The sequence below is a fragment of the Carettochelys insculpta genome, chromosome 7, assembly GCF_033958435.1.
Source record: "Carettochelys insculpta isolate YL-2023 chromosome 7, ASM3395843v1, whole genome shotgun sequence".
NCBI lineage: Eukaryota > Metazoa > Chordata > Testudines > Carettochelyidae > Carettochelys > Carettochelys insculpta.
Genome location: NC_134143.1, coordinates 23,087,620 through 23,114,185, shown reverse-complemented (window position 1 = coordinate 23,114,185; position 26,566 = coordinate 23,087,620). Strand labels below are relative to the sequence as shown.

At 41.0% G+C, this 26,566-nt stretch overlaps 1 protein-coding gene across 3 annotated transcripts in view; it reads right to left on the bottom strand.

The window, feature by feature from the left end:
• Positions 1 to 26,566, bottom strand: part of GRID1 (glutamate ionotropic receptor delta type subunit 1) — an 898,770-nt gene that overhangs the window by 148,754 nt on the left and 723,450 nt on the right. For all 3 annotated transcript variants that reach the window (XM_074999453.1, XM_074999454.1, XM_074999455.1), the window contains exons 7-8: positions 19,104 to 19,265; positions 17,441 to 17,560 (exon numbers count right to left, since the gene is read on the bottom strand). In XM_074999453.1, the coding sequence (XP_074855554.1) occupies positions 17,441 to 17,560; positions 19,104 to 19,265 (282 nt within the window). The remainder of the gene's footprint in view (positions 1 to 17,440; positions 17,561 to 19,103; positions 19,266 to 26,566) is intronic.

Sequence of the window (26,566 nt, the reverse complement as noted above, 5' to 3'; positions counted from 1 at the left end):
ACCTTCGTAAGTACTGTATTTCACAAGCTTTAGCAAGGTGTGTAAATATATACCTATTTTTGTATAACAGCCATTAGACTTTTAATATTGCACACAAAACCTGGTATCATACAAGTAACCACATATTTTAATTGTATATTTTGCAGTGCATCTAACAGACATATAGGAGCAGAAGGGCCAACTGGGCCAGGTGTGAGGGGTTGTGGGGAAGGGCTCCCTGCTCCCAGAAGGGATGAGACCTTAGGCCAGGAGCTCTGGGCCTTTTTGAATCACAAGCTCTGGGGCAGTTGCAACTCTTGCCCTCCCCCTCATCACCTGCCTGCCCCCCACCTACCTCCATTAGCAGGCCTTTATGGCAGACTCTAATTTTATCACATGGACAAGGTAGACAAGGATAGGATTCTCCTGTTGTAAAAGAGAAGCTTGATCATTAATGTCTCTCAGCAAGGCCTCCAAGCATTCTCTCCTCCCTTTTCTGACACTTTTCCTCTCAATAAAAGACAGTCTCTGTCAAGTCTTCTAGCTAGAGAACGGTAAAATGAACCTAATTTTGCAATGTATAATACCCACATTTCAAAAAGAACATTCTATTTCAAATGAAATGAATATTGACGGTCCATGGGTCTCTTGTCTACATTTCATTCAAATAGTCTCTGCTTCAAAGAAATTTATGTCATTCTACTGAAGAATTATACAGGCATACAATCTTTCAGACAATGATCTTATATCACTGTATAAATATTAGTAACTGAGAGAGGAAAGCAACATTTAAAAATCACAAAGCACCTTAAATTCACAGGTGAGTTCTCTTTTGGTCTTTTGCATACCTTCTGCTTTGTAAGATTCTATTTATAATAATTTGATTTTTAACCACTGATGAGGACTGCACATGTCTTCTCAACTTGCAGTTTGATTTCATGGTTCCTAACAGAATTTAGACTGTCTAAGGGATCTGGCCAATAGTTTCAGTTTTTTTACTTCAGTTTTTTGCATATTGCTGTGTTACCTCTAAGGTACACTAACGGAATGTGCTCTGAGGCAGCTCTTAATTAATTCTTCTGAAACAACACCTCAGTTGGTCACTATCAGCACATAAAACTTGTTTGTGTGGTCTACTAGCAACCATTTCAGTTCCAGGTGCCAAACAGGTTGCTGATGCTCTTTTCAGTTCACCGTGGTTTGGGATCAACTCACTTAAACACCTCCAACCTTATTTTCCACTCAATCAGCAGCTGTGCACTGAAGAACAACCTGAGTTTTACCAACACTAATTTTACAAACAACCAGTTACATGAACTATTTTTCTTGACACCATAAAACCATGTCAGTGAAGAATATTCTGACTCCTTCAAGGCATTGGACATCACTTTCCAGAGGTCAGGAGGACAAGAAAGTGATTTTGTGTGCTACCCTGCATCTTTTGTCAATTTGAGATACTAAATTTTATTTTTTTTAATTTTATGTATTACTCAATGTCCAATTTTTCATAACATGAGCATTCTACTGTACATTACTGTCAATGGCAGGGACTTTGTTTTCTATGGTCAACAAATAGTAAGGGCAGGTCAGTACAGGGCTCCTATCTTTGGAGATCACTCCTTGTGGTTTTCTACCAAAGCCTGATGTTGGCAGGCTTCAGATCTCCTGCTTCAAGACTGGCACTTTTTTTGTTGTTCATTCTAATTTTTAACAGAATAATAATGTTTTGTTTTAATTAATCACTATTTCAGGCCGGGGATGACATATGGAGAGCTGACTGTAGTAATTATTAGTGCACAGAGCCTACACACTTCTGTTACTCTAGAAAATGCTATATAGGACATGTAAAACATATATTTTAGTACTTAAAGAAACTTATTTTCTTTTAATTATATCACTACTATAGAATACTACCTCCGTGTGATTCTGTAACTATATAGGTTTTAGATTCCTTTCATGCACATGTATATTACACAAACATGCAGTGGTCACATCCCAGAAGTTTCTTCTACTTTGAGAAACATTATCCATTTTAGGAACAGTCCTCATTTTTAGAATAGGGAATCTCTCTAACAGGGGAAAAGACTTAAAGTATGACATCTGATGATTACATCAAAATGTGCCCCCACATACACAGTATAACTGTGTAAAAAGTAAAATATTGCAGAGATACTACAGGCCCATTTATTTTACAAACTGGTTGTTCGTTACAGCAATCCATAATTTTCAAGATTCTGTAACTCCCAACTGGTTTGAAGACCCCTGTAACTATGATTCTTGGCATTTGCCTCTTTCCTGGGGCTGAGATTCCATAAACGCTGATCCAGCTGAGTCCCCATAAAAGTGGCCGAAGGGGTTTCCTCTTCTACTGCCTGTGCCTTCTGAAAAGGTGTGAAGCTATCACCACTCCTACTCCTGGGACCCCTTCCAGGGTGTTACTGCCCTTGTTATCAGTTCCTCTTTGATTGGTGCTGAAAATGCTTATTAAAAGTGGCTAGGTTCTGCAATCTTTCTCTACACTGGTGTGTACACATGAGTAGTTTATTATGCTACCTCAGGTACTTATATAGCCCCCATCATCATCACAATCTGAGCACCTCACAGTTACTGATGTAGTTATGCAAGCTGGGAGGAGAAAGGCAATTCCATCTCATGGGGAGTTTGGATATTTTCAAATTTGGTTTCTTTCAGTTGGGACCAAACCCCCAAAATCTCAAAATTCTCCATGAATGCGAATGACACTTTAGTTCAAGAGCATTTGGACTGTATGGATTCCCTAGAGCAAAAGGCCCTGAAAGCTTCGGAGTCCCGATTCAAAGCCAGTCCTATCTGCCTTTCTTCTGCAACTTATTTGAAATTGAGCCATCTTCATGCAATGTTTCTATTTCAATAAACTAGCAAATTCCAAAAAACAAAACAAAACAAAAATGTTTTGACTGAATTTTTCCAATCAGTTTTAGAATTTATCTCACAGCAGTTCCGTGAAATGGGAGAACATTATTATCCCAATTTATAGGTACAAAAGTGTGACACAGGTCAGTTATGGAATTTGTTGAATATCACACATTAGTCCGTATCAGAAGTGAGAGTTGAGCCCATGTCTTTCAAGTCTAAACTACTGCCATCCTTTCACTTGAGCTGACTTCTGTTTGACTACTCACATAAATACCTACCAATTTAAGGGTTGAATTAAATTAACTAGGTAGAAATAAAAGCAGGAATGCCTAAAGGGCTACTCCAATAACACTCTTCATCTTGGCTAAGCCTACTCTTGCATTCCTCTTTTGAAAGAGGAATGCAAATGAGGGAAATAAAAAATGCAAACGAAGCACTGCTTTACATATCTTGCACTTTGTTTACATAATCTCTTATTGAAAGAGATTCTTTTGAAAGAAAGAAACCAGTGTAGACCCAGCTATTTCAAAAATAAACCCCTTCTTTGAAAGACCCCTTTTTCCTGAAAGAAAATAAGAAGGGCTCTTTCGAAGATGGGGTTTATTTTTGAAAGAGCCTCGTCTACACTGGTTTCTTTCTTTTGACATAATCTCTTCTGAAAAGAGCTTATGCAAATGAAGTGCAAGAGATATAAATCAGTGCCTCATGCGCATTTTGGATTTCCCTCATTTGCATTCCTCTTTTGAAAGACGAATGTAAGTATAGGCATAGCCCTTTTGTTTCTGGCCATTTAGTAGTAGTAGTAGTAGTAATAATAATAATAATAATAAATCATCCTGAAACTTTAGGCATCTTCTATAAGAAAAGTTTCCCACATTTGCCATGAGTAACAGGGATCTTAATTATATTCCTGTAAATGTTAACCTTGTGTCAGTTAATCCTGTGTAAATGCAGAATGGAACACAATGCAATTAAACATATTTGCGATTATAATCCTGTCTATAGTGTATATTTCTTGCCTATATCTATAAGCAGTTATGCTTCCAGTCAAGTGGTGCTAAATGTCTATTATGTTCTAAGTGGAACTAAATATGTTTCACGTAACTCCAGAAAAGGGAATGTGCGTTTGCAGGCATATAGACCTTGCAACTGTCTTTGAATCTGAATAAATGATTTTCCAGTAAAAACAAATATACGCAATCGGTTTATTTTATGCATTTATTACAACCAAAATGACATCTATTATTTTATTTGTTCATTAAAACAATTTGGTTTACCTTTTATGGCATAATAATTAATATCTTGCAAACCCATTGTGCTGGCCAGAAAAGCCTGATGGCAAAGAGATAATTCTCAAGACTTTGGTGATGCTTTAAATAACAATCATGATTCAAGAAGATTCATTGTGGTAAGAAATGTTAGAGTAGAAGAAAAACTGTCATACTTTATTCTGAAATAGAGAATTTATTGTCTCATTCCCTGACGGATGCTGTGTAATAGGGAACAGCAAATAATCTTTGTCCTGGCATTTCCAAAGAAGTAAAAGAAAACTGTCAGGGTGTTTTTCAACATCTTTCCCCCTTATAATAAGATCATAGAATCTTGAAACTGAAATCTATTTCCCCAAAGAAATAATTTTTCCTTCATAGTGGGTGAACATCAGCTTATTACTCCAAAGTTCTTTATGAGTGCTGTGCTACTGGAATTAATTCCCCACCCACATCCCACTCCCATCCTTCAGAGTCATCAATAAATTATGGTACTTTTTAGTAGAAACTCCACAGTTAAGGCTGTAAGTTACTGCTGATATAAGGCTGGTCATAAGCATCCCTTTTAACATAGATTCTGTGTATGTGAAAAAGAGATAAAGCTGAAGACAGGACTCTTGTAGAATTTACAACATACCATGTATGCCATGATATTCTATTTGTGGAGAGTCCACGGATATGAAAAATCTAAAGAATGACATTGCTGCATGCATGCAGGAGTAAAGAAGTCCTGGGAAAATAGTTAGTTATTGAAAATATACTGATCCATTTCAGACTCAAAATGGCTTAAGTCTATACTACAGCAATCTGTTGACAGACAGTAGAGCAGGAAGAGATCTTCCAGCAAAACTTCTGTTGACAGATCACACCCCCACACAAAATCAGATCGAAAAAGCAATCTGCTGTGTTGACAGAGAGCGGCCAGACTGTTCGTACACTCTCTCAACAGAACAGCCAACCAGAAGCTCAGTAAACAGGGCTGCCCTGTGAACCAGAAGCCCTGTCTGTTGCCAGAGGGCCCCCTGGAGCATCTATGCAGCTTATTTGTCATCAGAAACTGTCAACAAAGGTGTTATTCCTCATTGGAGAGGGGTAGAATGCTGTCAGTGGAGGTGCCGAGTTTTGTCAACAAAGCACATTTTCTGTACAGACTCTCCATGAATTTTGTCGAAAAAAACAGATTTATCAACAAAACTCTCTAGAGTAGACACAGCCAATGAAGGGTGCATTTTGAATAAATGGCCTTTAGCTGTGTTCACACATAGGACGGCATATAAACAGGTCCTGAAAAGGGTTTCACCAGCATAGACTGAGACCTGCAAGTACCATTATGTATATAAATCATACTTTATGCAGAGGGGTGTGTTCTGTTCGTACAGATGCAGACATCTAATGACTCAGAACTCTGAAAGATATAGGCTATTTGCTAATGAACAGGAACACAAACCATTGATGTGAGAATGTTGAGATTTCTTCTCAGGGTAACAGAATTAAATGAGCCTTCAGTCAATAACAAGAGAATCACAGAAGTAGCAAAAGTGACTTCTACAATCTGCCTGAAAGTGCAAAGGGAAACAGTCAGGTTGGTTTATGAAGCAGATGATATCTCAGAAAATCACTTTGTCAGAAAGCGAGCTGGAATGACAGAAATGAATACCCAGTGGTAAATGTTATCGTTCTGAAGAGTTTTTCTTGTGAAATACAGTATGTGCACAAGCCTGCATTCCAGACAGATAGGGAAATAATTGTACTACTTACTTAAAAAAAAAGTAATAAAATATCACAATAATAATCTCCCTTTGTACTTATACAACATGTTTTTGCCAAGGATGATGATGATTATAATAATATTAAAGCTCTTCACAAACACCATTTAAGGGCTTGTCCACAAGACCAGTTAGACTGTGGCAAACTTGTGAGTGACTCCAACCTGCTAAAGTCAAGCTGTCCACATCCTCCCTGCTGATGAGCGTTAAAGTTATTAGAGCACTTTGATCTAGTCCCTTTTGAAACCGGACTAACTCAAAATGCATTGACAAACAGTTCCCATGTGTCAGCAGGACACACATGCAGGCTAGTGAAGTGTAGCTTCACACCCCAGCTTGCAACAATCTAATTGTCCTTGTGCACAAATGTTAAGCCTACTCAGAATGCTGTCAGGGCTGTTAATTGACATTAGGCTTTTTAATACTTGTTCAAATATGCACAGGTAGGTTAAATTGCCCAAGACAATAGAAGAAGAACTTCATATAAATTCAACAGCTTGTCACTTTCACTAACAAAAGTTGGTCTCATAAAAGACACTACCTCTCATACCTTGTCTTACTAACATCCTGAGACTGATGAGGCTACAGCAACATTGCAAATAAGACATCAGAGTGAATTAGTTCTTCTCTGGGAATATAACACAAGAGTTCAAGCTCCCTGTTCTGTGCACTGGACACTAGATCCTTAAGAGGAAATGTATAGGGTGGAATTCACCCAAGTGTACAGACATTAAGGATATTAAATGTCTTGCTTGACTCTTCTTCCCTGTCCTCCATGTTGAGATTTTCTTTACTTAAAAAAATAACAATTTAGATCTATTCCAGATTTGCTGCAGGGGTGCAAACCAAAGCTTTTCTTGCCTTCTGCTTCCTGCCATGCATGAGCTCCAGACCCATGGATTACTTACACAAATTCTAAGACAAGAGGATCAGACTACAATGAGAAAGTAACACATACTTTGGCACAGAATGACCCAGACAGATGATCCTTCATCTCTGCATGGAGGACTCTCTAGATCTAAGAATGTAAACTGGTTCTTTATACTTAAGATTGCCAATAACACCACTTATCTCCTTCATGAGGAGCTCTCAAAGTACTGTACAAACGAGGTCAGTATCATTACACCTGTGTTACAGCTTGGTGAAATCAGTCACAGAGAACTGAAATGAATTGCCCTGAAGTCACACAACAGACAAACAGCAGGGCCAAGATTAGAACCCAAAGCCAGGTCTACCCCGATAAACCCACATCAATAGAATTCCAGCACTAAGAGATGTGAAAACACCTCTAAGTGTTGCAGTTATACTGACATAAGTCTGGCCCACAAGCCAGATCTGGATAGTGGCTGGCCTGGATCCAGCCTCTGAGGTTCCTATCCCCAGCATCTGGCCCATGGTGAGGCAGAGGAAGTGGAGTCCTGAGCCTCATGGGCTGGGGTCACATGAGCCAGGGCTACATATAACCCCATGGGCTTTGGCTGTGGAGTGGAGGAAGGGTGGGGCAGGAAGCAGCTCCACCTGCTGTTGTTCTCTCCTCCCCCAAGCTGATGGGGAATGGCAGTGTGGTGCTGCCTGGAGAAGCTTTTCCATACTGGCCTGATTGGCTGCAATTGTGATCAATCAGAGCAGTGGAGGGTGGTGCCTAGGAGTGGCCAGGGGGCGCAGAGCCATACGCACCCACTCCATAACCCAGACCCTGCACTGCCAGCCTGCTCTTGCACCCCCCGTTGCTCAGACCCTGCACTCCCAGACCGTTCCTGCACCTCCTCCCACCCAGACCCTCACCCCACCCTGTTCCTGTACCCCCTTCCCACTCAGACCCCCATCCCAGCCTGCTCCTGCACCTTCTCTTACCCAGACACCCACCCTGCCTCTCCTCACCTCCACTGCTCACACCCTCCACCCCAGCCTGCTCCTGCCCAACCCTCACACTCAGACCCCCAACCCCTATCCTGCTCCTACACCCCTCTTCTGACTCAGACCACACACATGGCTTGCTCCTCCAGCCCCTTCCACTCTGACCCCCATCCTGCTCCTGTACCCCTCCTCCTGCCAAGATGCCCATCCCCAGCCCACTATTGCACCCCTCTCTCATTCAGACCCACAACCCCAAAGCTCACCTCCTGGCAGCCCTCTCCCACAGTTCTCACTTTTGTGCCGCCACCCAACTGATATTTCTATGGGTCAGTGGCCCCCAACCCACAAAATCTTTCCTACTCCTGCACTATGGAGTCACCGCCATACTGGTGCCACTGCAGCATTTTGAGTACAGTAGGCTCTCAACATGTGTGAACCTAAGGTTCGCAAATTCAAGTATTCCTGCGTGGCTGCAAGCGGCCACTTTTCTGGGGCTCTGGGGCACAGAGTTCCGGCAGCTGCCACCTCCCCATGCTCCGGGGTGGAGAGTGGCAGCGGCTGCTGCTTCCCAGAGCTCTGGATGGGGAGCCCCAGCAGCCATGGTTTCCCCAGGGCTCCAAGCCCCCCATATTCACAAAATTCAACATTTGTGAGGGTTATCAATATGGAACCCTTGTGACTGTTCAGACCCTACTGTATAGAACTGCCCAAAGTTTCACCGCAGTCCTGGAGTCCTGCCAGTGTTTTATCCAGTAGGCCGCAAATGGATAACTAAATGCACTAAGAGTTTTAGTACAGTAGCATTAAAATAAAAATATCGCTGCTAAGCCAAATAATCAAAACCAGAAGAAAAAATATAATTAAAACAGACAAATAGTCTTATAAATGAGTGTTTCAGAGCTCAGTATAAGAAAGTTAATGCGAGGTTCAATTAACAGACAGTAATAGCAACCAACCTTGGTGTTAAGTTCAAACCAGGTATCCTTAAAGGTATTTGTAAAAAATGGAGGTGGTGGGGTGGAGAGAACATTTTTCCTACAAGTACAGTTGCCAGCTATAATGAAAACATCAAAACTTGTGACTGACTCTGAAGAAAAAAGGCTCCTGTCAGGCTCACTCCAGCTTCTGCTTAGGCTGTACCTGAATTTTACATGCCAATTTATCTCATTTCACCACCTTTCTCTGCCTTCACATTTCTCACCCTCTCAAATTCCCTTTGCTTTAAAAACTCATTAGCCAAGGTTCTGCTCATGAATACATCTTGCTTCAGTGGCTATAATTTTCTTCCTCCACCCCGCTTTTTTTTCCTGATTGATTGACTGATTTGGCCATTTCTTACCCTTTACAGGATGATCCTTGAAGCTAAAACTGTATTTGCTTTCCCCTCTCAACTCTTACCAAACCAACTTCCCTTGAATGTGGTAAAATTACAGGCTGGAATTTTCAAACAAGGAAATTAGACAATTCAAAGGAATTAGGCACTTAAAATCCATTGAAGTCCTGGGGGAACTGGGAGCCTAAGTTACTTAGGCTCTGTTGAAAATCTCAACCTTAAATTCTAAAATGCATTCATAAGTTCATCACAGCCACTTCTTTTCCAGTAAAATATGTCCTGTGTTCTCATTGTTCCTTTAAAATGTAGAGGGAATACGTGATAATCAATTGGGTCTTTCCCAAGGTAGGGGCACATGAATTGAGTATGGTACTAAAGCCAAGGTACTAGTGAATTATACACAGGGCTTGCAGGAAATCAATTTCCTCAGAAGATTTTTAAACTGAGGCGCTATCATGCCAATGGAGCTATCATGCAAAGTTTGTCACACAGGCTTCTATCCTCTACATCCACAAAAATACTCATGGGAGCAGACACTGTGCAAGGAAGGAAAACTGCGTGAGGGTTCCTTTGCTCCACGTTCCCTGAAATAGTTCATTTATCTCAGAGAGAGTACATGTTAAGAGTTATGAATCATACAACTCATTTGGAATAGACACAGAGAAGCAGCCATGTTAGCCTGTATCTTCACAAAACAAAACAACAGTCATGTAGCCCTTTAAAGACTAACAACATAATTTATAATGTGATGAGCTGTCATTGGACAGACCCACTTCTTCAGATCTGGAAATTCTGATGAAAGTAAACAGGCACAAAGAAAATACAACAGAGAGATAGAAAAATTATGAAATGAAAACTGACAAATCAGCTATATAGGACAGAAGTGGGGGTAAAAGAGGGAAGAAGGGAAAGAAAAATACTTACTGCAGATGTCTATTAAGTTAAGTAACAAATTATTTTGTTAGTCTTTAAAGTGCTACGTGAACTTTACAGTGAACTGAAACCCAAATCAGGGTAAGATCATTCCTGACTTGTGGCTTTCACTGGATATATAGGCAGCTGATTTGGGTAAGAACTCACAAGTAAATAGATTCATAGCAGAATTGAATTAGCTAATAAGCCCTCCCTTTGCAAATCTACCCAGAGGGAGACACATTTATTTGTGGTTTTGATCCGTTCTAGGGGAACATTTCCTAGAGCTTTGTCCATCCACAGCTGTGGTTAAACAGTGTCTGCATTGCTCTGCAGGGGGTGGGGGAGGAGGAGGCAGTAACCCCAACTCTGTACAGTGGCTGGGGGAGACACCAGAGGATCTGGCTCAGCAGGACCGGCTGGCGGGGAGCCCTAGAGAACAAGGTGGTATCAGTGGCATGATCAGAACACCCGCAAAAATACTCATGGGAGTGGACACTGTGCAAAGAAGGAAAACTGTATGAGGACTCCTTCACTCCTTGTTCCCTGAAATAGTTCATTTATCCCAGAGAGAGTACAGTAGAACTTAAGAGTTATGAAACACCAGTCAATCATACACTTCATTTGGAACATCCCCAGAGGTCTTCTGTGACAGCACCCCATCATGCTGCTGACTGGTTTCATGGTCTCTTCTCACAGTTCCATTTCAGTCATACTCCCAGCAAATCCCCACATGGAAGCTGCCCATAAAAGACTAAATAGCAGGGGCACAGTAACAGAGAGGCAGCCATGGTGCAAGACCATGCTCCATTAACTTTTCACTGGCTTCCCCACTAGGCTGGGACAGTCTCTGTGTGTCCTGTCACTCCTCATCCATCAGATGCCTAACATGTGGACTGTCTGTGGGGTCCAAGTTTTGGAGAGGGACAGGTCTACAGCAGAAGTGTTACTTCATATGAGATGAAGGAGATCTATGGAAATAGGACCAAGCCCTCTCAACAGTTATATGGGGACAGCTGAGGATCAACCAGAATTGGCCTCTCACTTGAGGAGAAGAGAGGAACTTAAATTTTCAGGTATCGGAGGGGTAGCCATGTTAGTCTGGATCTGTAACAGCAATGAAGGGTCCTGTGGCATCGGTTAGTCTATAAGGTGCCACTGGACCCTTCGTTGCTGTTAAATTTTCAGGTCACTGAAAATATTTTTGAATTGTAATAGACTTTTGCTGCAACAATAGAGTAAAAATCATGGTCTAACTCAAATATGGACATGACAAAAACTCTTTATGTATGCAAGGTTCCTGGGAAAACACAGTAAATGAGAAATTATTGATACTTAAGAAACCTCACTACAGGAGATGGAAGACTGGAGAATGAAGTCAGCATCAGAATAGCAAGAGAATAAAAATCTGATGAGAATCAACAAATTTGACAGCTAAATTCTGAAACAACTTACATCTGGTCTTGCTGTGAAATAATGGACATCCTAGCAATTGATGATAAAGAAACTGCAATCCTTCATCTTCCAGTATTATAGAAGAATTCTGAAAATATCATTGATAGAATGGTCAATGAAAAAGTTTTGGGGATGCTGATTCAGCAAAAACTTGTCAGATATCAAACAAAAAGGAAGATTTGATTTGCAGGCCAAATTTTAACTAGTTTAGTTTGTGATATGATTATAAGCACTTCAAGGGAAAGTTAAGAGCAGAAAAACATGAAGCAGAAAATGAAGGATCTTGGATGGATGATGTGGTATCCCCTGTGGATCTAAAGGAATATTTATCCACAAAGACATTAGCCAAAAATTGAATAAAATGGACTTCCATGGTTGCAAACCTCCAGCAACAGAGATGTCACATAAGAATAAGAATATAAAGAAAGATTAAAAATATCATATTCACATGAATTCTATAGTACTTGTGCTGTACAAAAATATCACCTTCTTTGTTTGCTCCTATGGGTTTCCAGTTAGATACACTTTCTTTACTATTTCCACAAATTAGACTAAAAGATAAATGTTTTCAGATTTTGCCCAGCTCAAAGCAATATTTTGCAATAATCAGCTATTCTCTTTCAGCCTTTGCACTCAATACCATTGTTCCTTAACAATGAAAGTATCTGAACAGACTTAAGCCCTCCTCCATCTTTTTGCCTCAATATAATATGTGATCCTCTCATTTAATATCAATTATAAACGTGGAAATCTTTCACATTAACAAATCAGGAGATCAAACATCACCATCTGTCTCCAATTCAAATAGTCAGTCATCTGCTTTCTTGTCTTACCATTGCTTCTTTATAACCCTATCCGGTCATTATTAGGTGCAGGGATTTTACCCAAAAAGTCAGCCTGTTCTGCTCCAATTTATTGTATGAACTCTAGTACATATGCTCAATGAAACTTATATGAATAATAATAACCATTTACACTTCCAAAGTGATTTCTAGCCAGATACATGGAAGTAATTCTCATTAGGTGTAAGCATTGCAGTACTGGTTTTATTGAGAGAGAAGCTGAGTCAAAAAGTTAAGTGACTTACCCATGGTCACTGAAGTTGTATGTAGCAAAGACAGCAATGGAATCCGGGTCTCCCAACCTAGTTAAGTGCTCTGTTTAACAGCTAGCTTTGCCTGCCAAAGTAACCTTAATTTTTCATTAGCCAAATAGAATGATTCACAAAGGAAGACAGCTGAGGACCTGATCTAAATTCTTCAGAGATACCTCCTGGTAAAGCAGGAAATTAAATATCTAATCATAGAATCACAGAGTCATAGAATTCTAGGGCTAGAAGGGACTTCAGGGGGTCTTCTAGTTCAGACCCCTGCCCAAAGCAGGATCAACCCCAACTAAATCATCCCAGCCAGGACTATGTCAAGCCTGTACTTAAAAACCTCTAGGGATGGAGATTCCACCACCTCTCTTGGTAACATATTCCAGTGCTTCACCACGCTCCTGCTGAAACAGCTTTCCCTAATATCCAACCTACACCTCTCCCTCTGTAACTTCAGACCATTGCTCCTTGTTCTACTATCTTTTATCTTGAGAACAGTCTCTCTCCATCCTCTTTAGAGCCCTCTTTCAGAAAGCTGAAGGCTATTATCAAATTTCCCCCTCACTCTTCTCTTCTGCAAATTAAATAAACCCAAATCCCTCAGCCTCTCTTCACAGGTCATATGCTCCATCCCCTTAATCATTTTCATTGCCCTCCACTGAACCCTGTCCAATGCATCCACATTCTTTCTATACTGGGGGCCCCAGAACTTGGTGCAATATTCCAGAGGAAGCCTCACCAGTGCTGAGAGGAATAACTTCTCTAGGTCTGCTGGAAACGCTTCTCTTAATTCACTCCAATATGCCGTTAGCCTTCTTGGCTACAAGGGCACACTGTTCATTCATATACAGCCTTTTATCCACTGTAATCCCCAACTCCTTTTCTGCTGCAGTGTTACTTAACCAGTTGGCTCCCAGCCTGTAATAGTGCTTGGGATTCTGCAGGACTCTGCACTTCTTGTTGAATCTCATCAAATTTCTTTTGGCCTAATCCTCCAATTTGTCTAGGTCACTCTGGACCCTATCCCTACTCTCCTATGTATCTGCCTGACCCCCTAGCTTAGTGTCATCCATAAATTTGCGATGGTGCAATCCATCTCCTCATCCAGGTCATTAATAAGGATGTTGAACAATACTGGCCCTAGAACTGATCCTTGGGGTACTCGACTTGAAACCAACTGCCAACCAGACGTTCAGCCATTGACCACTACCCACTGGGCATGTCCATCAAGCCAACCTTTCTATCCATCTCAAAGTCCAGGTATCCAATCCATATGTCCTTAACTTATGGGCAAGAATATTGTGAGAGACTGTATCAAAAGCTTTGCTAAAGTCAATGTGTATCACATCCATTGACTTCCCCATGTCCACAGAGCCAGTTACCTCATCTCAGAAGCTAATCAGATTGGTCAGACACAACTTGCCCTTGGTTAATCCATATTGACTACTCTTGACCACTTTCCCCTCTTCCAAGTGCTCCAAAATGGATTTCTTGAGGATCCCCTCCATAATTTTTCTGGGGACTGAGGAAAGGATGACTGGCCCATAGTTCCCTGGATTGTCTTCCTTCCCTTTTTTTTAAAGATGGGCACTACATTTGCCTTTTTCCAATCATCCAGGATCTCTCCTGATCTCCACGAGTTTCCAAAGATAATAGCCAAAGGCTCTGCAATGACATCTGCCAATTCTCTCAGTACCTTTGGACGCATTAAATCCAGACCCATAGATTTGTGTGTGTCTAGCTTTTCTAAACAGCTCTTAACCTGTTCTTTCCCCTCCAAGGGCTGCCCAGCTCCTTTCCATATTGCATTGCTTAGTGCTGTAGTCAGGGAGCTGACCTTGTCCGTGAAGACTGAGGCAAAAAAAGCATTGAGTACATCAGCCTTTCCCACATCATCTGTCACCAGGTTACCTCCTTCATCTAATAATGGACCCACACCCTCCCTGATAACCCTCTTATTGTTAACACGCCTGTAGAAACCCTTCTGTTGCCCTTCACATTCCTTGCTAGCTGCAATTCCAATTGTGCTTTACTTTCCTGATTACCACCCCCAGCATTCTCCAGCCATATATCTACATTCCTTCGTCATCTGTCCAAGTTTCCACTTCTTATATGCATCATTTTGAGTTTGAGCTCACCAAGGACCTCCCTTGTAAGCCAAGCTGGTTGCCTACCATATTTGCTTTTCTTACTGCACATTGGGATGGTTTGTTCCTGTGCCTTCGATAAGACCTCTTAAAAATACTGCCAGTTCTCCTGAACTCCTTTCCCCTTCATATTAGCTTCCCAGAGGATCCTGCCCATCAGTTCTCTCAGGGAGTTGAAGTCTGCTCTTCTGAAATCAAGGGTTGTATTGGTCTCCCAACAAATGCCTGGGTGGTTAAAGTCTCTCATGAGAACCAGGCTACCTGTTTTTACTGTTATGGTTTTGTAGGACAGAAATTTCTGAGTTAGGTTATGGTATTCTGATAAAGACCCCCTATTCGAATCCTAAAATCTGGAGCAGACCTATAATCTGATAGTTCAGAAACCCAGTTAGCATGAGTGGAAAGTTACCCCTGCTTGGGACCAACAAGACCCAGGAAAGATCATCCCAACTCGGAAAGGAACTCGGAGTTTGAAGGGAAGGATAGGTGTCCCATCAATGACATTCCAAGAAGAGGCCATGCATGTGAGAACCAAGATAGAGCACTATCCCATTTGCTATCCCAGGCTGGTACTCAAAACAAATATGTCATTGCTCTATGCTGTTATTGTCTCTTCGTTTTAATCTTCTAGATAAGCACCCCTGGATGCGCCCATGTGAAGGCGCTATCATTACTTTTGTAGGTACATCATTAATCCCACTAGACACATAGATGTTATTGCATATCTGCTTTGTTTAAGTAACTTGTTAAGAAATAAAACACTCATACTAGAGATAAGGTGTTCTGCAAGATACGGGTGGAGACACTATGTAACCTTTTTAGATTATTGCCTTATTGTGCTCATTTTGTCTCACTGCTAGAACCTATCCAGGCTTGCATAACACCCATGCCATAGTTTCCCTCCCTCCCCACCCCCTTTGCTCATCAGCATCCAATGAATCAATTGTAATCTATTGTCTGGCAGTGCTCCACTGAGTCCTGATGGGCGAAGTGACACTCCGCCAGTGCTGTGTGTAATAAACCCTCCTGCTTGCTTCATACGCCATGTCCAGGCTTTGTTCCAACAGTTTTAATGGCCATTGACCATATCAGGACATAGACCCTGCAGCAAAGCCCCACTGCGCCTTTCTGAAAATCCAGGTCTTTTAATATATCTCAAAAATTGTGCATCCAAAATCAGAGAGCAATGTCTGAATATATGGATGGATAAATACACAGGGCAACTGTGGTGCCAGACAGACTTCAGACAACTTCTCACCATTTCTATTTCTAAGAATCCTTATTTAAAAAAAAACAAACAAAAAAAAACTAACTAAAATCTCTAGGTGTGTCCATTAGAAAAAAAAAATCAGGAAAATTTAACTGGAATAGTAAAAACAAACAAATAAAAAACCTGTAACATTTTGCAAACTGAGACCCACTATAGAATTCTGTCTCCTTAGTCACCTTTCTTTTCATACAAATTATTTGTTCACCAAAAAGGGCAGTTTGGAGTAGACTGAAACTATCTGCAAATTGGACCTGATTGATTCTGATGGGAAAAGCTTCTTACTGGCCAGCAAACCCTTCACTGCCTTGTGATATTCTATCTGGTTGGTTCAGAAGAAGATGTAACAATCATTCTTAGTCCTCTCTTTGGCCCACTGAATATTTCAGTATTTAGGCAATGTAGAACTCCATCAGGAGAGATTGAAAGAAGCCCACCCAAAATAGCCCAGATTGTAGTGATTAGGCTGCTTTTGTGAGACAGGGGAGATTTACATTTTAATCCCTCCTGCCCAGCAGAGGATTCAGACCTGCACATCCACTTCTCAGGTATGTGTTTTAGCCACTGGGCTTGAGGTACTACAGGAGGAAGTGCTTACAACGAATTTGCTGGCCCAAAACACATTTTTCCTGGTTGTAAACAAATTCCAAAGACGTATTTTTAAACTGAACCGAATGTTTTTTTTTCTGATTGTTGGTTTGATATCCAAACAGGAAAAAAAATTGCCCACATCTGCTCTGCACAATATAAGAAATGGTATGCTAATACAAATTATTTAAAAGTAATATTTTTATGACAGCCAGCAAAAACACCAATTTCAGCTTATGTTACACTCAAAACCAGAGAAAAACAACTCTTCCTATTAATGCTCTAACCATAATTTACAGTCCTCCATTGGCATGAACTTTTCCAGCTAGGCTTTCTTATCCTACAACAGCATCCTAATGACCATTTTTACCAGTCCTGTCTCCCAACGCACTCCAAACTGTCTGCTCTACTACACAGTTTTGATATGTCATTTCTGTCTTCAAATAGAACATCACATTATGATACTGACTCCAGTTTTCCAGGTTCTTACAGACTGTGCTTTCAAAAGGCTTTACATTTTCTGCTAATTTAATATTCAATTTAGTTTCATGATTAGGATTAGTCTCAGTTATGCCAATTATATTATTTCACCTGAAAGTGTTATGTTTGCTATATCAGTATAGAATATGAGTACATTACAGTATACTGCACATTTGAGGACAATTTGCAGTCCTCCCTTCTGACAGTATAAACATTATCTTTCAAGATTTAACAAATTAGAAAACATTATTTCTGTAATAAGTGACTTTTATACTGTGAACAAAAACATTTCTTCCATTCCTTCTAAAATGATGGCACTTTCTCCCAGATAAGTGGGCTCTATCTCTCTCTCTCTCTCTTTTTTTTTTAAGGAAAAAAAAATCAGAATCTTTACCCTTCGCACGTCTTTTCCAAAGGTTTCACTATAGCTGGTGCCCAGTATTTCAAATTGGACATAGGGGTTGGAACCGTCTTCTCTAAATTCCATAACACCAGTGAGCCCAGTTATATGGCCCTAAGGAAACAATGTTAAATATATTAGAATACAAAATTTATAAATAATCTTTCATACTCTTGGTATCCTAACATTGTTGCGAATGCTTTCAGTTAAACTACTATGGTAGCCCTGACATGCCCTGTACTCACTCACACATAGACTTAGGGTATGTTTACACTATGGGGAAGATCAACCAAGTCAGGGTCTATCTTCTGGAGTTCATTGTCACGCTCTTGGTAGAGATGCATGAAATTGAACTATCTGGGGTTGGCAATTGACCCCTGTACTCCTCAACATCAAAAAGAGTAAGGAAGTCGACAGGAGCATTTCTCCCGTCAATCTACTTCTGTGAAGACAGCCAGGTAAGTTGATTGCAGATAAGTCAATTCTTGCTATGCAATTGCCTTGGCTAGAATTTTGTATCTGTAATTGACTTACCTGCCTAGTGTAGACTAAGCCTTAGACTACAAAAAAATACCTTACTGCAAAAGAGAACATTAGCCAAGATACATCTACTTCTTGTTTTGAAAAGTGCCTTGGGATCTTTAACTTGCACAAGAATATCTGCTAGTGAAAAGAACCTTGCCTGAATCTGATACAACTCTTAATATGATTCAATTTGATTAAATTCTGATGTACAACATGACACCATGATCTTCTGGATTAGGAAAAAAAAAAAAGAGCATCAAGTGATGTGCTGCCAACTGAGTCAGGCTGACTATGATGTATTTTTAGTGTTAATAAAACCCTGGTGAACAAAGCTTATGCCAGCTTAACAGTGGTGTAACTAAAAAAATTTAACCTTGCTTTAAACTGTTAACACAACAGTTTTGTCATTAGAGTTGGCTGGAATATTTTCACCAAAACAAAATTTCATGACATATGCTGAATTGCTGAGACATATTGGTTTCAATAAAAAGTGTGTTTATCCAGGGAACAGTGACAGAGTGTGCATATGAACTGGACTCATAGATTTATGGTAATGTGAAATCAATTAAAAATTTAGATTACCATTTTTCCCCTCAAAGGCAACCTTGCTAGCAGATTTACTAAGGAATGTAAACCTTAATCATGGCACACTCAGACTACTTAAGGTTTCATCCATTTTGGCAAATGTGTAAAGTTACGCAACTATTCATCTTCATGTGACTTATACCAAACATAGCCAAGAAGTCACCAGCTGTAGACGATGCACCTTCATGACTATGCAGGTTCATTAATAATCATTTAAAATCAAAGTTAAGTAATTTTAAAGATGTTTTAGAAGTATAGCCATGTTGGTCTGTTGCTTCACAAAATACAAGATGTCCTGTAGCAGCTAAAAGATTAACAATTTTATTTAATAGGGAATGAACTTTTGTGGGAAAGACCTATTTCCTCAGATTTTGAGAAAGTGGGTCTTTCCCACAAAAGCTCATTACCCAATAAAATAAAATTGTTATTCTTTAAGCTGTTACAGGACTGCTCTTTTTAAAGAACTTCACCAGAAAAAAAAATGCAGCACTTTGGTTCTTTTGTGGGTTTCATTGCACACTGGGCTTCCAACCTCATACAGTCTTACCTTTTTAATAGTCTCCAACATGGATCGACCTCCATTCCAAGGTTTGGTGGATTTTCTCATGCAATTCAAGCTTGCCATGCTGTGCCATTTCCTGTCCTCCAGCTTTCTATGGAAGGCATTGGCCAGCATGAGCACGCTGTCATAAAGATAGAGGTTAGAAACCTGCAAACAATGAAAAAAGTAAAACCATCAGCACTTCTGAAAATTGCCTCAAAAGACAAAGAACTTTAAAAATAAAACACAGGAGGACTAGTAAGGTTGAATATGGAGCCTTTCACTCAAATACATTAGGCTGGTAGTGAATACAGTCACAGCAGTAAAACAATCTTTCACTGATACCTTTCCAGTCATCTTAGCAGAGAGACCAAGGAGTGAATACAATTACTCTTTCAACCTCTATACTCACTCCGCTGGAGTTCTGCAGCTTTTTATGCAGCAGAGCACAAGGCATTGCTAATAAACCCCCCAGGCATAAATGGAGTAAATAAAACAGCATTATCATGCCTCCAATCATTTCTCCCTATTGTAACACTGATGGTGGTGATCCGTCACTGTCTCTCTTCCTCTTTCCCAAAAAGGAAGCTTGCAGGGCCTACAGGGTCTTCAATTTCTCTTTTTCATATATAAGAATATTTGAAGAGATTTTGAGATGACAGTGATTCCACTACCAGTCATATGCTGATAACAGCCAACTCAGTGCACCATTCTCTAACAATGCAACTGTTACCATTATTAAGACACCATGACAACAAACCATATAGCATTTGCCTTCTTGACATATAGCACTGGCTCAAACGGAACCCAAGCAGGACAGAAGTACAGTAAACCCTTGATTTAACAGACTAATGGGGGGAAGGGTTGTCCATTAATGCTGAAAGTCCATTACATCCAAATGGTTATACTGTATGATGATGCACTGACCTTCCCAGCACACCACTCACTCCTGTCTTTGGTCACCCCTCTTCCCTGCCCCCCCCCGATTCTTCCCCTCACACTTCCGTCCCCCTCTCCCAATTACCAGGAGAGGAGCTGAATGCCGGCCTGGCTGTTTCCACCTCCTGCAGCTCTCAGTGCTGCAGCTCCTCCAGCCCCTGGCTCTGAAATGCCCGTGTGAAAATAGAACATGCCCACCCACCAGCCTGCCAGCAGGCAGCAAGCCTCTGACACTCTGGCTGCTGCTCAGCGCCATTGCGGGCAGCAGTGGCCAGGCGGCAACATGCTCCACACACACAGAGCTGGGGGAGGAGAGCTCCTGTGCCCTGCTGCAGCCCCCCCATCCTGGTTCCTCTGGCCCCAGTCGCTGCTATGGCCCCTCCAGCTCCAGCGGTCTCAGCCACTCCGGCAGCTCCTCCAGTCCTGGCAGCAGCTTTGGTGAGTCTATGGCATTTATTTAGTGGGGGGCAGGAGGGCTGGCAGACAACGTCTGTTATTCCAAAGTCCATTTGATCAGGGTCTGTTAAATTGAGGGTTTACTGTAATGAAAAAAACAATTAGACTCTGTGCCATCTCTTCCACCGAAAATATACAGTTCCCAGCCTCAGGGATCTTCTTTGATTCCTCACTGAGCTTGGATGATGAGGTAACATCAGTGAGGAAAAGTGTCTTTCCTCTGCAACTCATTAAGAAATGCCACCTGTTACTAGTGGAAGAAGACTGAGCCACAAGATCTATGCATGTATCACCTCCAGATTTATTTTTGGTAATTCACGGTATCTGAAACTGAATATGGAAACACCGAAAAGTATGCACCAGGCAACCACCACTTCTTCCAAAGTTCAGGCAACTATGAGCATATCAAGCCTGTGCTCTGGTCCCAGTGGTTCCCAGTCAACTTATGAGGCCAGTGTAAGAGCTTAATCTGTCAGGGATGGTCTAGATAATACTCAGTCCTGCCCTGAGTATTGGGGGGCTGAAAAAAGAAAACCTTCCAAGGTCTCTTCAAGTCCTACTATTCTATGATCTTCAAAGCAATAAATGGATCAGGTTCCCTAATGCAGGTGTTCCCAGAGGTTATTAGCTAAACTCAGATCAGGTAATATTAAAAGAGTTGCATAATTTGATAAAACTATTTCAACATAGCTGGAATAACAACAAAAATGTAAATAACAATTTTAAAATATAAGCAATTCTTTGAAAAAGGATATATTTCTGATATGCCAAGGGATGTTATTGCCTTGTCTAATTCCCAGGAAGTACATATCTCTATATAAATGTTAATCTTAATTAGCCATATATTTAATTAACTCATCCTACCAGTACAGACAACATGGTATTTTCATAATAAATTAATATTTCTACAACATTAAAATCAAATGTGAATTAAACAGGCATACAACTGAACACTAGCAAAAAGGCCTTATCCATACATTTTAAAACAGGCATCTGATAAGCATGTAAAGAAAAGAAAAATACTAAAAAGAGGGATGTCAATTTTTAGAGCGAAGAGTAGGGCTGATTAATCATGGAAAGGGATTTTAAATTTGAAAACATAGAGAGTGTGAGATGAGTTCCATTTTACATTAACACTAAATAAAATCTCCTTTCCCTCCCGCAGTTGCTACATATCCCTCATATTCATTGTTTTATCCTTCTACTTCTGTCCATCATTTTCCCTGAAAATTCTTTAGAAAGTCTCCTGAGAACAGCTACAGCGTGAAAATGCACTGTATTTTCACAGCTCTGCATGGCTTTGTTCCATTACAGCCTCATTTTGAAAAATAGTTTTTCTAGTCCCAGTTAACAGCTTAAAGGTAGATCTCCTGTGTACGCTGCACTCCATCTCTAGGTACTGTACTATTATGAAAATATTCACACTTACGTATAATGTACATGTCAGAGAATTTTCATTTTGAAGATCCTTCCTACCAGATACATTCCATTTGAAAGAAGCTTGCATTTCCCTCTGCATCAGAATCTGAATGACAGGTCTGTCAACTAAATGATCCACTTTTTGCACTCTTTTGTGGTCTTTTGGATGATTATTCTCCCATTTCCCCATTTAACTTGTGCTCCATTCCTCAACTTTGCCCGTTCCATCTATCCATCTGTTGCAGTTCATAATGCACTTGAATGGTAAACTCTTTTGGACCATCTCTTGGTTATATGCTTGCACAGTGGCTGGCACAACAGGACCCTATTGTCTCGGTGCTAACAAAATACAAACATTAAACAATAGTAATTACAAGTGTGTACCTTAATTCCCCTCTTATCCTCCTATGCACACCCCTAATCCCTATGGCCAAACCTCTCTTTGGAGCCTGACAATGCTACATTTAATTCAGCAATTATTTGTCAGGCCAGATCTACACTACAGACTTACATTGGGACAAATACATCACTCGGGGATGTGAAAAATCTACACCCTTGAGCAACACAGTACCAACTTTACCCCTGGTGCAGGCAGTGCCATGCTGATGGAAAAATATCTTCCGCCAACACAGCCACTGCCTCTTGTGGAGATGGATTAACTACAGTGATGAGGGAAGCCCTTCCATCAGTGCAGTAGTGTCTTCACTAAAGCTGCAGCACTGTATGTGAAGAGAAGCCCTAAGTGCTACCAAGTACTCCTTTTCTGCCCAGGAGCTAAGTAACACTTTCTCTGTAGGGCTCCCAGTTCGGCCAGTGCAAGTAACATCATACTGACTCCTGGACTCAAACCCAGATCTCCTATATTGTAGTGCTGAACACTGATTACTTGGTTACTGAAGCTGGTCAGTCTGTTTCAACTTGACAAACAGAACCACAGCCACATTGTCAAGACAGATTGATGCCACAGTTCTATGTTACATTTCTATTTTCAAGCAAGCACAGTAATTATATGTCAGTAAAAGAACTATCCACAAAAGTCAACATAAGAACAGCCATACTGGGTTAGACCTAAGGCCCATCTAGCCCAGTAACCTATTTTCTGACAGTGGCCAATGCCAACTGCCCCAAAGAAAATGAACAGAACAGGTAATCATCAAGTGATGCATCTGTTGTCACCCATTCCCAGATTCTGGTAAACACCATTCTTGCTTATCCTGGCTAGTAGCCAGATGATAGTAGATCCTCTGTTTCTTTCTGTCACCACTCTGAGTTAATACTGAAGAAATGTTCTGGCATGAAATGGTGAAGTTACATCATGCATGTCGTGTCCTTTAAAAGGAACCACTGGAATGCTGTTCCTCAGGTTCTCTTAGGCTATGCCTACAACAGAGACTTTGGTGATAAAACCTGGGGAATATCCAGATTCTCAAGGGCATTCTGTCAACAGTAAATTGACACAACATAGCACTTTTGTCAACAGGGATCCACCCTTCCCCCATGAGGCAGAATGCCTCTGCTGACAGAGATATATCAACAGAGAGCCAGTCTGGAGATTCTGTGGAGCCTTTGTGGACAGACCCAGCTTCTGGGACATGAGGCAGCCTTGTGTGCTGTGCTTCCAGTTGGCCGTTTTGTTGAGAAAGCAGCCAGGCAGTCCAGCCACTCTCTGTCAACCGAGCAGATCACTTTTTTGATCGCTTTGCAGTCTGGCCACTATCTGACGATAGAAGTTTTGTCAGAAGATATCTTTCAACAAAAGGTTCTGTCAACAAATTACTATAATCTAGACATAGCCTTACAGTGAGAGTCTACTCTGAAATATTACTATGCAACTATGGCTCCTTCTACCAGCAGATCTGCTCCTGTTTACTCACATTCTTATGTCCTTATTTAAGTGACAAAAACATTAGATGTACAATATTGCATTTTTCTCCTATTAGCACTGCAGAACCAGTATAGCTGTGGAACAGAGAGCTGAACAATACTCTTATTTCACTGTCAACTGATGATGTATTAGGCAGAATTTTTATAGTGCACTTCTAATCCTGTATATACACAGTCCTTGTAGCTCTCGGGAATCTTAATATGATTGATTCTCTTGCTACTTCCGGTGAACTGTAAAAGTAAAGAATTCCTAAAACTGATTTTTTTATGAAACTAAATAAGTCCCTGTATTCTGTATGTATTCCTAATAATGTTTCCAAAAGCAACCATGTTGTTTTCTTTTACTGCTTTACACAAATGAATTCTTTTTCTGTGCTTTTTTATGCTTCTTTTATGCAGAAGATAAGAAGCTTTATACCTCTTTTCCAGATCATATGAACTTTTCAACCTGAAGTCATATTTAAATAGGCACCTTCCTATTGGAAAGGGGATCTCAAAAGTGCATTCCAGGTCTGGACTCACCTGTCTGTATATGCTTGTATAATATTTTCTTTTTTATCTTTAATCACTCTCTTTTTCATGCAGTATGTATTCCACGCACTTTTTCTGCTGCATCCAAGCAAGGCATTCATAATTTCATAATACTGCCAATTTAAATCACTTACAATGGCAACTTAAGCCTTTGTAGCTTAGAAGCAAAATTTCCCTATCATCTCCTACAAATGTGATAGATTGTATTTGCAACTTCACTAGTCTGCTACAATTTCCAGGAAGATGATGCTGTGAAGAGGAAGACAAGCCATCAGATCAAGCTTGTTTACACTTGTTACCTCAAGTGTCCACACACATTTCAATTTGCAGCTAACTATCAAAACTCACTGGATACCATATGTACCATACAACCAGCAATACCCCATTGGTCTACTCCTGCAGCCTCAGCCATGAGGAAATAGGAAATGAAGACATTAACATTAGAGTAGTATACAGTATTGGAAGAAAAGTAAGGCTGAGATGAAAACAAGGTGATAGACTCTTTTTCCTCTGCGCTTTCTCTTAATGCATTAAGCAGAGGGAGGATTTTTCTGTTTTCAGGAATTCCCTTTAAGGTAATGAAAATTTCAAGAGCAAAAGAAAAAAAAGAGTTTCACTCTTCTTACCTGGGGGAAAAATCAAATCTTAGTTTATTTTAGAGTCTATACCTAACATCACACTGGAATCTGAGAGCAATAATTCCATGAACTCTTAGCTGGAAAGCATGCATTTCTGAACTAGGGACTTAGCAGTTGATGAATGAAAGATTATCTATATATTGTGTTTTGAATTGTACATTTTGCACTTGAAATTTTTGTAAGTCCACAAACACCTATGAACTCTGGAAGTCATTTGGGTCTGTGTCTCTTAAAACATGTTTCTCATGAACAGAAGCTTCAGCTTACTGTCAGGTGAACCATAATAGGGAACCCTTTGCAGGCAGGAAGCTAGTAGTAGTAGGCATCCTTCAGTCTGCATAGACAATGCATCGTGCCCTTTAAAGTTTCAATTGAGGACTTCATTTACAGCGTCTATTGTGACTATGAAGACGCACACGAGAGTGACAGTCCTTGCTACATCTCTTGCAGATGTAGTGGGTGTCTGGCAAGTCCTTATTCTGCTTTCTGTGCGCTCGCTTCTCCTCTGCTAGCTGTCTGATCTTCATCTCGCCCTTCTGAAGGCCCTTGTGCAACCCCTGCCTCCATCTGCTGCGGTCGTCTGCTAGTTCTTCCCAGTTGTCCAGCTCGATGTCTACCTCTCTGAGGTCTCTATTGCAAACATCTTTGTAGAGCAACTGGGGGCATCTGGGAGGTCCTTTGCCAGAGGCTAGCTCACCATACAGGATGTCTTTTGGAATCCTTCCATCATTCATCCTGTGGACGTGGCCAAGCCAGCGGAGTCGACGCTGCCTGAGGATGGTGTGCATGGTTGGGATTCCAGCTTGCTTGAGGACAGCGGTGTTGGTCACTCTGTCCTTCCATGATATTCCAAGGATGTGCCTGAGACAGCAAAAGTGGAAGACGTTCAGCCTCTTTTCCTGGTGGGCGTAGAGGGTCCAAGTCTCGCTGACATAAAGGAGGGTGCTGAGGATCCAGGCTCTGTAGACTTGCATTTTGGTGTGAGTGTACAGCTTGTTGTTGTTCCACACTCTCTTGCTGAGTCTGGACAGAGTTGTGACCGCTTTTCCGATCCTCCTATTTAGCTCAGTGTCCAACGACAGGGTGTCAGTGATGGTGGACCCGAGGTAAACGAACTCATGGACGACCTCTAATGTATAGTTGTCAGTGCTGATTGATGGGGATTCAGCAACATTCTGACCGAGTACGTTTGTCTTCTTTAGGCTGATGGTAAGCCCAAAGTCCTTGCACGCTTTGGAGAACTGATCCAGCAGTTTTTGAAGCTGGTCTTCTGTGTGAGACACTACAGCAGCATCATCTGCGAACAGCATGTCTCTGATGAGGACTTCCGGCACCTTAGACTTAGCTTTCAGCCTTGCAAGGTTAAACAGTTTCCCATCAGATCTTGTGTGCAGCAAGATGCCCTCTGTTGAAGATCCAAAGGCATGCTTCAGGAAGAGTGCGAAGAAGATCCCTAACAATGTCAGAGGAAGCACGCATCCTTGTTTGACGCCGCTCCTGATTCTGAAAGTGTCCGATAATGCGCTGTCATATTGGATGGTTCCTCTCATGTCTTTGTGGAAGGACTGGATCATCTTGAGTAACCATGGAGGACAGCCTATC